Genomic DNA, 13,352 nt, shown 5'->3' with positions numbered 1-13,352 from the left:
TACAACTCATTGATAAAACTATTTTTTCTGTAGGACAAGGCAGCTCTTGAAAGGTAAACATCGTTAGGGCAGCATGATCTTGCTGACAGGTTCCCTTTAAGATTCTGTTGCTTTGGCCCTTTGTTGTCAATTCAGGAAAAGTGACATCCAAACAGGTGAGTGGTTGGGCTTCAGTGCACTGAGCGGCGGGGTCCAGCCCTGGAAAGGCAAGGAGCTGAAGTGCACCGAGTGGCAAGCCCCCGTCTCTTGGTGCACTGAAGCCCTTTTTTGATAAAAGTCTTTTTTCTCTGGAACGCCAGTGGGATTAACCCTACCAGGCAGTATGCCTGGTTTCATAGGTTTATCCTGCTGATCACTTGGGGTTCTGGCTGTTGCACACAATAGGCCCTCAATAGAAAACCCCTTGAAGAAGCTATATATTGTAAAAGATTGATAAAATCTAGTGTCATTTAAGATTAGGAGTTTTTGGGATGACTACATTATTAAGGAGTCTTCAGGACTGTCCGTGCCAACGGTTATGTGCAGTAATCTATGACTCAGTGCAGTTCATAGGTAAAATGTGAAATTTTGTAAAGTTAGATTTAGTGATGAGGTTCTCTCTACATTGCGTCACCACATCACATACAGTTTCTTACCGGCTTATAAATGGCTGAATGTCTTTTCCCCTTAGTGGCTCCATGTTCTGTGGCATTGGCTCTGGCGTGGATAGCCAGTAGGAGTAATCATTTCTTGATGCAAAATTGCATACATTATTGATATTGCAAAACATAAAAGGCATTGTGCTAAAACGCCTGAGACAGCTCCCCGCGGTACCTAAAATGAAATGAATAGTTCACTGCTGAGTCACAGCATGAGCAGGCAGACATGTCTGCATTCAATATATGGGTAGGCTACACCTTTATAAAAACTGGGTGTCTGATTTCTGATTTTCCTCTTTATATCAGGCAAGAGGTCATACGCGTTAGATATACGTCAGGTAGACCCACGAGGAAAGAAGGGTCGGCCTGTTGGATTTCAACATGCCCAATCCTTTTGCTCTCGAGGGAAAAAAGCTTCTCCTAGAGATGTCTTAGCTTTATAGGGATTTCTACAGTCAGTTAATGACTTGTCTTAGACAACATCTTACCCAAGTCCTGTCCATGTGCTCGTTCATTCCCCTGTACATATAAAAGAGAATATCCATCGTAGATCCTGCTGGTACCCTGAGGGCAGGCTGGTGATTCGGTTGCCTGACTGTGGCGGGTTATAAGAAATCCATGAGCTACAGATCCTAAGCCTGGTGAACCAGGAGGGCCTTGCAATCCATCTGGACCCGGGGTACCTTGGTTTCCTCTTAAACCTTTTTACATAAAAGAAAACACAAATGTCTTTACAGCATCAGAAACCTAAACTGTATGTTTAAAAGACTGAAAATAGATCATACCATATAATGTAGTGTATATCAATATTGTATATAACTACATAAGAACAACAAACAGTTATTTATTTATTTTATGCACTTATATAGCGCTGTCATATTCTGCAGCGCTTTACAGATATTTGCATCGATCTGTCACCAATGGAGCTCATAATCTAAGGTCCCTATCAGTATGTCTTTGAAGTGTGGGAGGTAACCAGAGTTCTCAGAGGAAACCCATGCAAACGTGAAGAGAACATACAAACTCCATGCAGATGTTGTCCTTGGTCAGAGTTGAACCTAGGACCCCAGCACTAATCACTAAGCCACTGTGCTGTCCAGATCAGCTGGACAAACCACCATGTTTTCAGGTCATCCTACCAACGGATTTGACTGTGCAGCTCCATGCTTAACTGACATGTATTGTGAGCACTCATTAAAACATACAATTCTAATTAAATAAGAATAGAACTTACCTGGCTGGCCTGGTTGACCCCGGTCACCTTTAAATCCTGGCTGCCCCTCAAATCCAGGTAGCCCATCTCTGCCAGGATCACCGGGAGGCCCTAGTGAACCTAGTAGAAGACAAAACAGAAATGTAAAATTAAGTTAAAATAATAAAGATGCAAACCATGTTAGGCTACTTTCACACTTGCGTTTGGGGTTCCGCTTGTGAGATCCGTTTGAGGGCTCTTACAAGCGGCCCCGAACTGATCCTTTCATCCCCAATGCATTCTGAATGGATAAGGATCCGTTCAGAATGCATCAGTTTGGCTCCGTTCCGCCTCCATTCCGCTCTGGAGGCGGACACCAAAACGCAGCTTGCAGCGTTTTGGTGTCCGCCTGGCCGTGCGGAGCCAAACGGATCCGTCCTGACTTACAATGCAAGTCAATGGGGACGGATCCGTTTGACGTTGACACAATATGGTGCAATTGCAAACGGATCCGTCCCCCATTGACTTTCAATGTAAAGTCAGGAGTCCCTATTAATATACCATCGGATCAGAGTTTTCTCCAATCCGATGGTATATTTTAACTTGAAGCGTCCCCATCACCATGGGAACGCCTCTATGTTAGAATATACCATCGGATTTGAGTTAGATCGTGAAAACTCAGATCCGACAGTATATTCTAACACAGAGGCGTTCCCATAGTGATGGGGACGCTTCAAGTTAGAATATACTGAGAACTGTGTACATAACTGCCCCCTGCTGCCTGGCAGCACCCGATCTCTTACAGGGGGCTGTGATCCGCACAATTAACCCCTCAGGTGCCGCACTCCCTCCCCAGTTTTAAATTCATTGGTGGCCAGTGCGGCCCCCCCCTCCCTCCCCAGTATTAAATTCATTGGTGGCCAGTGCGGCCCCCCTCCCTCCCTAGTATTAAATTCATTGGTGGCCAGTGCGGCCCCCCCTCCCTCCCTCCCCAGTATTAAATTCATTGGTGGCCAGTGCGGCCCCCCCTCCCTCCCTCCCTCCCCAGTATTAAATTCATTGGTGGCCAGTGCGGCCCCCCTCCCTCCCTAGTATTAAATTCATTGGTGGCCAGTGCGGCCCCCCCCTCCCTCCCTCCCAAGTATTAAATTCATTGGTGGCCAGTGCGGCCCCCCCTCCCTCCCTCCCCAGTATTAAATTCATTGGTGGCCAGTGCGGCCTCCCCTCTCCCCCCCCTAATTAAAATCCCCCCCCCATCATTGGTGGCAGCGGAGAGTTCCGATCGGAGTCCCAGTTTAATCGCTGGGGCTCTGATCGGTTACCATGGCAGCCAAGACGCTACTGCAGTCCTGGCTGCCATGGTTACTTAGCAATTTTAGAAGCATTATACTTACCTGCGCTGTCTGTGGCCGGCCGGGCGCTCCTCCTACTGGTAAGTGACAGGCCTGTGCTATAAGCAATGCGCCGCACAGACCTTTCACTTACCAGTAAGAGGAGCGACCGGCCGGCCACAGACAGCCCAGGTAAGTATAATGCTTCTAAAAGTGCTAAGTAACCATGGCAGCCAGGACTGCAGTAGCGTCTTGGCTGTCATGGTAACCGATCGGAGCCCCAGCGATTAAACTGGGACTCCGATCGGAACTCTCCGCTGCCACCAATGATGGGGGTGGGGGTGATTTTAATTAGGGGGGGGTGGAGAGGGGAGGCCGCACTGGCCACCAATGAATTTAATACTGGGGAGGGAGGGAGGGGGGGCCGCACTGGCCACCAATGAATTTAATACTGGGGAGGGAGGGGGGGGCCGCACTGGCCACCAATGAATTTAAAACTGGGGAGGGAGGGGGGTCTGGCCCCCTGCTGCCTGGCAGCACCTGATCTCTTACAGGGGGCTATGATACGCACAATTAACCCCTCAGGTGTGGAACGGAGCAACGGATGCGGACAGCACACGGAGTGCTGTCTACATCTTTTGCGGCCCCATTGAAGTGAATGGGTCCACACCCGAGCCGCAAAAACTACGGCTCGGATGCGGACCAGAATAACGGTCGTGTGCATGAGGCCTAAGGCTACTTTCACACCAGCGAAAAACGCTTCCGTCATAATAATACAACCAAATAGCCAATAGACAGATCCGTCTCTAAAACCATTGTAAGTCAATGGGGGACGAATCTGTTATCTTTTGTGTCCGAGAAAACGGATCCCCCACCATTGACTTACATTGTGTGTCATGACGGATCTGTCTTGCTTCGCACTACATCGCGGACTGAAAAACGCTGCTTACAGCGTTTTCTCTGTCCGCGATGGGGACGCAACCAAACGGAACGAAATGCATTCTAGTGCATTGCATTTCGTTCAGTTCATTTTTGTCCCCATTAACAATGAATGGGGACAAAACGGAAGCAATTTCCCCCACTATTGAGATCCTATGACGGATCTCACTAGCGGAAAGAGAAAACACTGGTGTGAAAGTAGCCTAAGATGATTAGTTCATGCTTAGACAATCACAAATGCCTCTCTAATTGGTTAAGTGGTGATGAATGGTCGATCAACCATATTTTAAATCCTGTAGTTTAATTACCTGCTATTCCAGATGGTCCTGGTGGTCCGGGAGGTCCATTGCTTCCTGGGCGCCCAGGTGGACCAGGAGGTCCTGGTATAGTCCTGATCTCACCCTTTGGACCAGGTGTTCCTGGCAAACCTGTTAGTAAAACAGAAAATGTGCATGTGATGTGCATGTACAGAAGAATTGAGAAGCTTTCAGAGACCATGCATGACTATCCAACCCGCAGCGGTCACGATCCTCAGTGCAGCACCGCCACTTTCCTAGATAGAAAAGTGTTGTATAACTTTGATAAATCAGTGGCAGTGAGCATGGTAATATGGCCATTTCTGTCACCTGTAGTTATGCTAGCAGGAGAGTCTACTTGTTTTCTCCTGTCTTACATTTGATATATGATCTATAAGAGAATGAAGCAAGGCTACATTTTATTTTTTTGACAGCCACTGTACATCTCACCTGCTTGCATAGAAATGTATCACAGTACTTTGGCTACTAAGCACATGTGGCGGCTTTTTGAGATCATATCTCATCTTGCTATTCAACTCCTGCCTTGTTCAGAGTTAAAGGAGTTGTCATGTCTGAGTTCAATGAAAATATGGGTCACGGGGGAAATTGCAAACGGTTAAATGTGCCATTGCTCCAGTATCCCACTGGCCTTTGTCGACTTTGTTGTAATGATGACGTTACGTCGACAGGTGACCGCTGCAGATAACCACGGCCCTCAGCGCCTAGACTGTTGAGGCCAACGATTAGCTGCAGCAGACATGTGTGTCTATGTCATCGCTACAGCACAGTCAACAAAGAGAGTGGGGTACTGGAGCAGCAGGGCATATAACAGGTGACTATTGTTTCTTTTATTATTTTATTTTATGCAATTCTCCCCCACCAACCCCTTGACCATTTTTGAACCCAAAGTTATTAACCCAAAATTATACTAAAAAGTGGTCTTCTGTCTAGTATGAATAATATATGATGGAACTGAAAATCTTTCACAGGAAATGTTATTTGGATAAGGGGGTGGACTGTTTAAAAAGGTAGCCTTGTGAAGGTTTCACTGTGCTTTAGTCCCTTTAAGTAGTACAGTAGTGCAGCCAGAGGTTATGCAGCCATATAATGAAGACATATAATTAACAACAATAATGTAGAAATTACAAAAACTAGAACACAAAATCAAAATTAAGATTCTTCTCACCTGGAAGACCTGGGTTGCCTGGGTCACCTTTAAAGCCTGCCAAACCAGGAGGTCCACTGGGCCCTTTCATACCTGGAAAGACACATAATATGATTACAGACTGGTCATTTGGCTTTCACTTAACTTGCTGAAATGCTGTATTAGTTGTCTAGACAGAATATGCAATGTACATCTCACGCCTGTCAGCTATAGTCAGCTATGTATCAGGAAGGCAAAGAGTGATGTAACTCGGCACCCACCATTGTCTACCTCTGGCAGGCAACCGGTATAAATAACATAAAAAGAAGATCTTAGCGAGGATTAAAATATCACATTCCACCATATTATATGGATTATATAGAGAATTGTTCAAGTTAATCTTTGCTGTTCTCTCATGCTTGGCTCTGTCCATTGTCTTGGAGGGCAAATATTTCCATGATGATATGTGAACTCTGGGACAGCAACTAAGACTCCATACACATCCAGCCCCCATTAATATTACCTGGGAAACCAGGGACACCAGGTACACCTTGATCTCCTTTCATTCCATTCAGACCTGGTCTTCCGGAGTCACCCTGTTGACAAGCACAACATTCTCTTTAAAGACTTACAAAATATAATTTTCCTCCTGCCAATGTCACATTGAAAACTGGGGCAGATTTACTAATCCTATGTCCTCTTTTGTCCAATTATATATCATCTATTGGCTTAGTTTAAGACAAAATTTTACCAAATTTTACCGAATTGTGGTGCAATTTTGGTGCAAAACGTGGCATATAAGTACACACCACTTTCCTGCTAAGCTATGCCCTTTTCAATTAAAGGGCATCTGTCAGCAGATTTGTCCCTATGACACTGGCTGATCTGTTACATGTGCACTTGGCAGCTAAAGGCATCTGTGTTGGTCCCATGTTCATATGTGTCCGCATTGCTGAGAAAAATAGTTTTAATAAATGCAAATGGGACAACAGGGGCGTTGCCGTTACACCTACAGAATGTGCTCTGTCTGCGATTGCTGTGTCCTTTCCACTTTGACAGGCCAGGCATTTTGATGTTTACACTGCCTGGCCCTGTCAATCAAAGTACAGAGGACATGGCAGTTGCAGAGAGAGCAGAGCATCTACGTGTAAAGGCAACGCCCTAATTGCTCCAACAGGCTAATTTGCATATATTAAAACTTCATTTTTCTCAGCAATGCGGGCACATATGGACATGGGACCAACACAGATGTCTTCAGCTCCCAAGCGCACATGTAACAAGTCAGCCAGTTTCATAGGTACAAATCTGCTGACAGATGGCCTTAAGCCACCTCTCTTTACAACAACATCTAGGTGCACTCACATTAGTAAATGTGGATCTATGTTTTAACCATCTATGCTCAGTGCAAAAACAGCAAAAGAATGGATTAAATTAACATCTTGTTGGTAAGCACCAAAGCCCAAATCCAAATGGCCTTACAGGAGGAGAAACAATTGTTATATTTTTAATGCCATCTCCGAATGAAAAATTATTCAGGGCTATGGATGGAAGAAATAAATCAATTTTGCCATCCTACTGGTTACAATGCTAGAAATGATGGAGAAAAAACTGATGTTGTTCCAATGACTTCACTGCTGGACATACTGATGACTTACAGTGAATGTAATGGCTAATGAAAAAATTCCCAATGACAATTTTAGTCATCTGTCATATACCTTAATCAGTAGTTGTGCAGAGGTGAAAAATGCCATGATGAAGATGAACATTTTCTCAAGTTTATTAAAGCAAAATCAACCATAAAGGGAGTCTATCATCAGTTCTGAGCATACAAAAACTCCTGACAGCACAAGGTAGGGTCTGGGGAGAGCAGTACATTCATTCTGCTGTGAATGGCAGCTGTAGAGGTCTCCTGGTTGGATGTTACATCTGGCACTGAATGCTGAGGGGAGGGGCTAAGAAGCAGCTCAATGTAGAGAGCACTGCATAGTGAAGCACTGCCTCCTGGACACTTGCAGGAGCAGAACCTAGCAGACTAAGTATTCATAATTATACTACTCTTGATAATAAAAGCTCCACCAAATCTATTATCTTCTTTACTGTGAATTGAAATGAATGTTATGTGTCAATGATTCAACTTGAATCCACTTTGGGTTCATCCACACAGGTTGTAATTTGTTGTGGAAAAATCCAGAGCAGATTTTGCCATGGACTTGCATGAGTTTCATGTAGATTTGTTGCAGATTTTACCCTGTGCATTTTAAAGGGAGAAATCTGCAGCATAAGGGTCCATTCACACGTCCATTTTTTCTTTCCTGATCTGTTCCGTTTTTTGCGGAAGGAACAGATCTGGACCCATTCATTTTCAATGGGTCCTGGAAAAAATTGGACAGTACAATGTGTGCTGTCCGTTTCCGTTGTTCCGTTCTGCATGTCCGAAAAAATATAAAACATGTCCTATTCTTTTCCGCAAAAATCGGACCCTGGACCAATACAAAGTCAATGGATCCGCAAAAAACGGAAGACATTCGTATGTCATTACGTATGTCATCCGTTTTATGCGGATTCCGTTCCTGGAAATTAGGCTTCCTCCCCAGTATTAAATGTGACCAGTGCAGCCCCCCTCCCTCTATATTCATTGGTGGCCAGTGCGGATTCCCAGTAAGTTTTTTACAGATCAGATTTTTCACTTCGTGAAAAACTCAGATCCGACAGTATATTCTAACACAGAGGCGTTCCCATGGTGATGGGGACGCTTCTAGTTAGAATATACTGAGAACTGTGTACATGACTGCCCCCTGCTGCCTGGCAGCACCCGATCTCTTACAGGGGGCTGTGATCCCCACAATTATTGTGCGAATCATAGCCCCCTGTAAGAGATCAGGTGCTGTCAGGCAGGAGAGGGCAGACCCCCTCCCTCCCCTGTATTAAATGTGACCAGTGCGGCCCCCTTCCCTCTATATTCATTGGTGGCCAGTGCGGATTCCCAGTATTAAATGTGACCAGTGCGGCCCCCCTTCCCCCTCTATATTCATTGGTGGCCAGTGCGGATTCCCAGTATTATAAATGTGACCAGTGCGGCCTCACCTCTTTCCCCCCCCCCCATCATTGGTGGCAGCGGAGAGTTCCGATCGGAGTCCCAGTTTAATCGCTTGGGCTCCGATCGGTTACCATGGCAGCCAAGACGCTATTGCAGTCTTGGCTGCCATGGTTACTTAGCAATAAATAGAAGCATTATACTTACCTGCGACTGCGATGTCTGTGACCGGCCGAGCGCTCCTCCTACTGGTAAGTGACAGGTCTGTGCTATAAGCAATGCGCCGCACAGACCTTTCACTTACCAGTAGGAGGAGCGCCCGACCGGTCACAGACATCGCAGCTCGCAGTCGCAGGTAAGTATAATGCTTCTATTTATTGCTAAGTAACCATGGCAGCCAAGACTGCAATAGCGTCTTGGCTGCCATGGTAACTGATCGGAGCCCAAGCGATTAAACTGGGACTCCGATCGGAACTCTCCACTGCCACCAATGATGGGGGGGGGGGGGAAGAGGTGAGGCCGCACTGGTCACATTTAATACTGGCAATCCGCACTGGCCACCAATGAATATAGAGGGAGGGGGGCCGCACTGGTCACATTTAATACTGGGAATCCGCACTGGCCACCAATGAATATAGAGGGAGGGGGGCCGCACTGGTCACATTTAATACAGGGGAGGGAGGGGGTCTGCCCCCTCCTGCCTGGCAGCACCTGATCTCTTACAGGGGGCTATGATTCGCACAATAATTGTGGGGATCACAGCCCCCTGTAAGAGATCGGGTGCTGCCAGGCAGCAGGGGGCAGTCATGTACACAGTTCTTTTAGTATATTCTAACATGAAGCGTCCCCATCACCATGGGAACGCCTCTGTGTTAGAATATACTGTCGGATTTGAGTTTTCACATGTTTCCGTTTTTTGCGGATCCGCAAAAAACGGATGACATACGGAAACATTTTCAGGAACAACGGATCCGCAAAAAACGGACCGAAAATCGGGATGTAGAAAAATACTGATGTGTGAATGTAGCCTAAATTGACATCCTGCAGATTTAAAATCCACACCGTGAATTTACACTGGGGATTATTTCAGCAGTGTGTGGATAAGATTTGCTAATATCTCATCCATATGCTGCTGGTACCATAACACACTGAGGGTTTACCACATACAGATCTGCAGCGTATCTGTCCCATGTAGACATACCCTTAATATATCAGTTAGATTTACAGAAAAAAAAAAAATCTACATTAATGTAACATCCAGTAATAATTACCGGTATTCCTGGTGTTCCTGTATCTCCTTTTGCTCCCGGAAATCCAGGCTGTCCAGGGAGGCCAGAATTACCTTTCTCACCTTTGAAACCTCCATTGCCAGGGGGGCCGCGAGGACCTTCTGGGCCAGGTAGACCTTTATATAATCATAAATGAAAGTTAGGAAAACAAAATGAGATTCAAACTGCCATTGTTCAACCTACTGGATGATGTTCTTTATTGTATACATGTACACTATAACAGAATAACAATACCTTGTGTTGTTTGACTAAATTGTTTGATTGCCTAGTGGAAATGCAATGTGAAATGCTTTAGTAATCCTGGCAGTATTTCCTATCTCAGCCCTGGCGCTCTTTGGACCCTGGTATGGGGATCCATCAAAGATGACGGCAGAGCTTTCACTTTTACAGGAGGGATAGTAAATTAATTTCAGGTTGTTAAAAAAATACTAAGTGTGGTGCAGTAAAATCAATTACCTAATCTATGACCATCAACACCAAAAAAGGAGAAAAAGGCAAAGCACGACTAACAATATATATAAACTTTATTTTGGTTCCCAAAAAGGGGAAAATCCGATAAAATACAATGACAGACAATACAGTGGTGGGTAATAGACACACAGGGTGGAAGAGGATCACAATATGGACAACATGTAAAAACAATTAATGAAAAGGTCAAAGGGATACTAAATAATTAATAAATACCCGAATGGAGAGTGTACTACAATGACCTAACCAAAGCCATGAACAAGATATTGGAGCCAAATACAGTACATAGGTTTTAAAGTGAAAAGTGCAAAAGATACAATGTACATGGACAATAAAATGAACAGTATGAAAAAATAAAAAATTACATAAATACCAAAATAGTGATCCAAAAGCCCCAACACGTGTTTCGTGTAAGCTTCCTCAGGGGGTGTATGTGTACACCCCCTGAGGAAGCTTACGCGAAACGCGTGTTGGAGCTTTTGGATCACTATTTTGGTATTTATGTAATTAGTTTATTTACAAATGCCTAACCAGGCAACGGAACCTATCTTGACCCAGGTGTAAATTAATACTTCAAATGCCTAACCAGGCAACGGAACCTATCTTGACCCAGGTGTAAATTATAATTATTTTTTTTCATACTGTTCATTTTATTGTCTATGTACATTGTATCTTTTGCACTTTAAAACCTATGTACTGTATTTGGCTCCAATATCTTGTTCATGGCTTTGGTTAGGTCATTGTAGTACACTCTCCATTCGGGTATTTATTAATTATTTAGTATCCCTTTGACCTTTTCATTAATTGTTTTTACATGTTGTCCATATTGTGATCCTCTTCCACCCTGTGTGTCTATTACCCACCACTGTATTGTCTGTCATTGTATTTTATCGGATTTTCCCCTTTTTGGGAATAATAAATGATAAAGTTTATATATATTGTTAGTCGTGCTTTGCCTTTTTCTCCTTTTTTGGTGTTGATACTTGGTGTACAGGCCTAGTACGCATACTCACTTTGTGAGTTATCTATTATTGGTGTTAATCTATGACCATGTGTAGGCCAAGAAGTGAAATACTTTGCCTAGTTACATACCAAGAGGGTCATTTATTAAGACTGGCGTTTTAGACGTTGGTCTTAATAAGCCCCTGCACTGGCGGTGGATTCGCCAAAGTTATGTAGAAGCGCCAGCCTCTACATAACTTCGGCGGATCCACTGCCGCTTCTAAATCTAGATTTAGACCATTTTCTATGCCTAAAACAGGCATACAAAATTATGAATGAGACGGGCCTGCCAGCCCGTCCCCTTCCCCACCCACACCACACCCACTTTTTTAGATCCGGCGTGAGAGGGGAAAAGTCGCAGATCTGCTACAGACTTATTTCTATTAGTAACCCCCCCCCCCCCAAGTGTCTTATAGGCAGGTGTAGGGAAAAACATTCTCAGGTAGTTAGGCCTTGGATTTAAAGGGCATCTGTCAGCAGATTTGTACCTATGAAACATGCGCGTTTGGCAGCTGAAGACATCTGTGTTGGTCCCATGTTCATATGTGCCCGCATTGCTGGGAAAATTAAGTTTTAATATATGCAAATGAGCCTCTAGGAGCAACGGGGGCGTCACCATTACACCTAGAGGCTCTGCTCTCTCTGCAACTGCAGCATCCTCTCCACTTTGACTATCAGGACCAGGCAGTGAAAACGTCATTGCGCCTGGCCCTGTCAATCAGTGGAGAGGACGCGGGAGTTGCAGAGAGAGCAGAGCCTGTAGGAGTAATAGTGATGCCCCTGTTGCTCCTAGAAGCTCATTTGCATATATGAAAACTTTATTTTTCTCAGCAATGCGGGCACATATGAACATGGGGCACAGATGCTTTCACCTGCCAAGCGCACATGTAACAGGTCAGCCAGTTTCATAGGTGTGAATCTGCTGACAGATGCTCTTTAAGGTTTGGGAATCTATATATACTGAACAACCTTAACGTGAATGACATCTTTTGGCAGCAGTAGCATTGTGCATTATCATGGGAGAGAATAGGCTACCTCTGCAATAAAGATCTCTTCAGGTAATGCAGACTATTGCTCTGCTCAGTTTCAGGTCTATACAGAAGAGTTTACTGCATCTAACTGAACAAAGAGGCTATTGTCAAGGAAGTCAGCGCGACCCAGAAACTGTTACGGCTATGTGCATGTTTTGTGAACCGAACTTTATTTTTTCCTCTTTTTTTCCCTATGATTAACTACACAAGGTATGTTGATTAGTTACATTTGGTACTGTATTCATTACCATTCAGACATAAAATACAGACAATACTAATGACTGATAGAAAAGGACATTTGTAAACAGTCTAAATATATGCAATAATCATTTGATCAAAAACAACAATCCATGAAGCCGTATGTCACCCTGGACTGAGGAAATGTGAGGACTTCTTCCAATAGTAAAATAGGTAGATGCCAGATGTGGATTGTTATGAAGTGAACATGTTCTTCATCTAGTTAGTGATTCATTTGCATTCTGTAAACACTAAAACACAATACAGAACTGTAATCTGGACCCAGACAATTTGGGAAACTGGTCTGATGACCCGTTTGTGTACTTGGATTTGGCAATACTTCTGAAAATCAGAAGTAATCTGAACAGACTGTTCCTTGATACTTTCCAGCAACATTCTGCATACATTTAAAGCCCTTTTTTTTTTTGCAGCCCACTACTACACCCAGCCTCCCTGTCTTCTTACGCATTCTGTTAATCCTTTATAGCATCAAGTGTCATCTCCAGTCACAGTTAAAGAGGACCTTTCACTTGTAAAAACAATGTGAACTAAGTATGCTGCCATGTAGAGCGGCGCCCCGGGATCTCACTGCACTTACTATTATCCCCGGGCGCCGCTCCGTTCTCCCGTTATGCCCTCCGGTACCTTTGCTCCTTAAGTTATAGTAGGCGGGTCTTCCCTTGTCCTGTGGGCGTCTCCTTATCCTAGGCTGCAGCGCTGGCCAATCGCAGCGCACAGCTCACAGCCTGGG

At 44.5% G+C, this 13,352-nt stretch overlaps 1 protein-coding gene across 5 annotated transcripts in view; it reads right to left on the bottom strand.

The window, feature by feature from the left end:
- COL4A5 (collagen type IV alpha 5 chain) overlaps nt 1-13,352 on the bottom strand; it is a 158,790-nt gene that overhangs the window by 5,127 nt on the left and 140,311 nt on the right. For all 5 annotated transcript variants that reach the window (XM_040442331.1, XM_040442333.1, XM_040442335.1 and 2 more), the window contains 7 exons: nt 9,846-9,979; nt 6,064-6,136; nt 5,583-5,654; nt 4,409-4,528; nt 1,873-1,971; nt 1,127-1,339; nt 636-813 (listed from right to left, as the gene is read on the bottom strand). In XM_040442331.1, coding sequence (XP_040298265.1) covers nt 636-813; nt 1,127-1,339; nt 1,873-1,971; nt 4,409-4,528; nt 5,583-5,654; nt 6,064-6,136; nt 9,846-9,979 — 889 coding nt within the window. The remainder of the gene's footprint in view (nt 1-635; nt 814-1,126; nt 1,340-1,872; nt 1,972-4,408; nt 4,529-5,582; nt 5,655-6,063; nt 6,137-9,845; nt 9,980-13,352) is intronic.

This window comes from Bufo bufo, chromosome 8, assembly GCF_905171765.1.
Source record: "Bufo bufo chromosome 8, aBufBuf1.1, whole genome shotgun sequence".
Lineage (NCBI taxonomy): Eukaryota > Metazoa > Chordata > Amphibia > Anura > Bufonidae > Bufo > Bufo bufo.
This window is presented reverse-complemented; position numbering and strand designations above follow the sequence as displayed.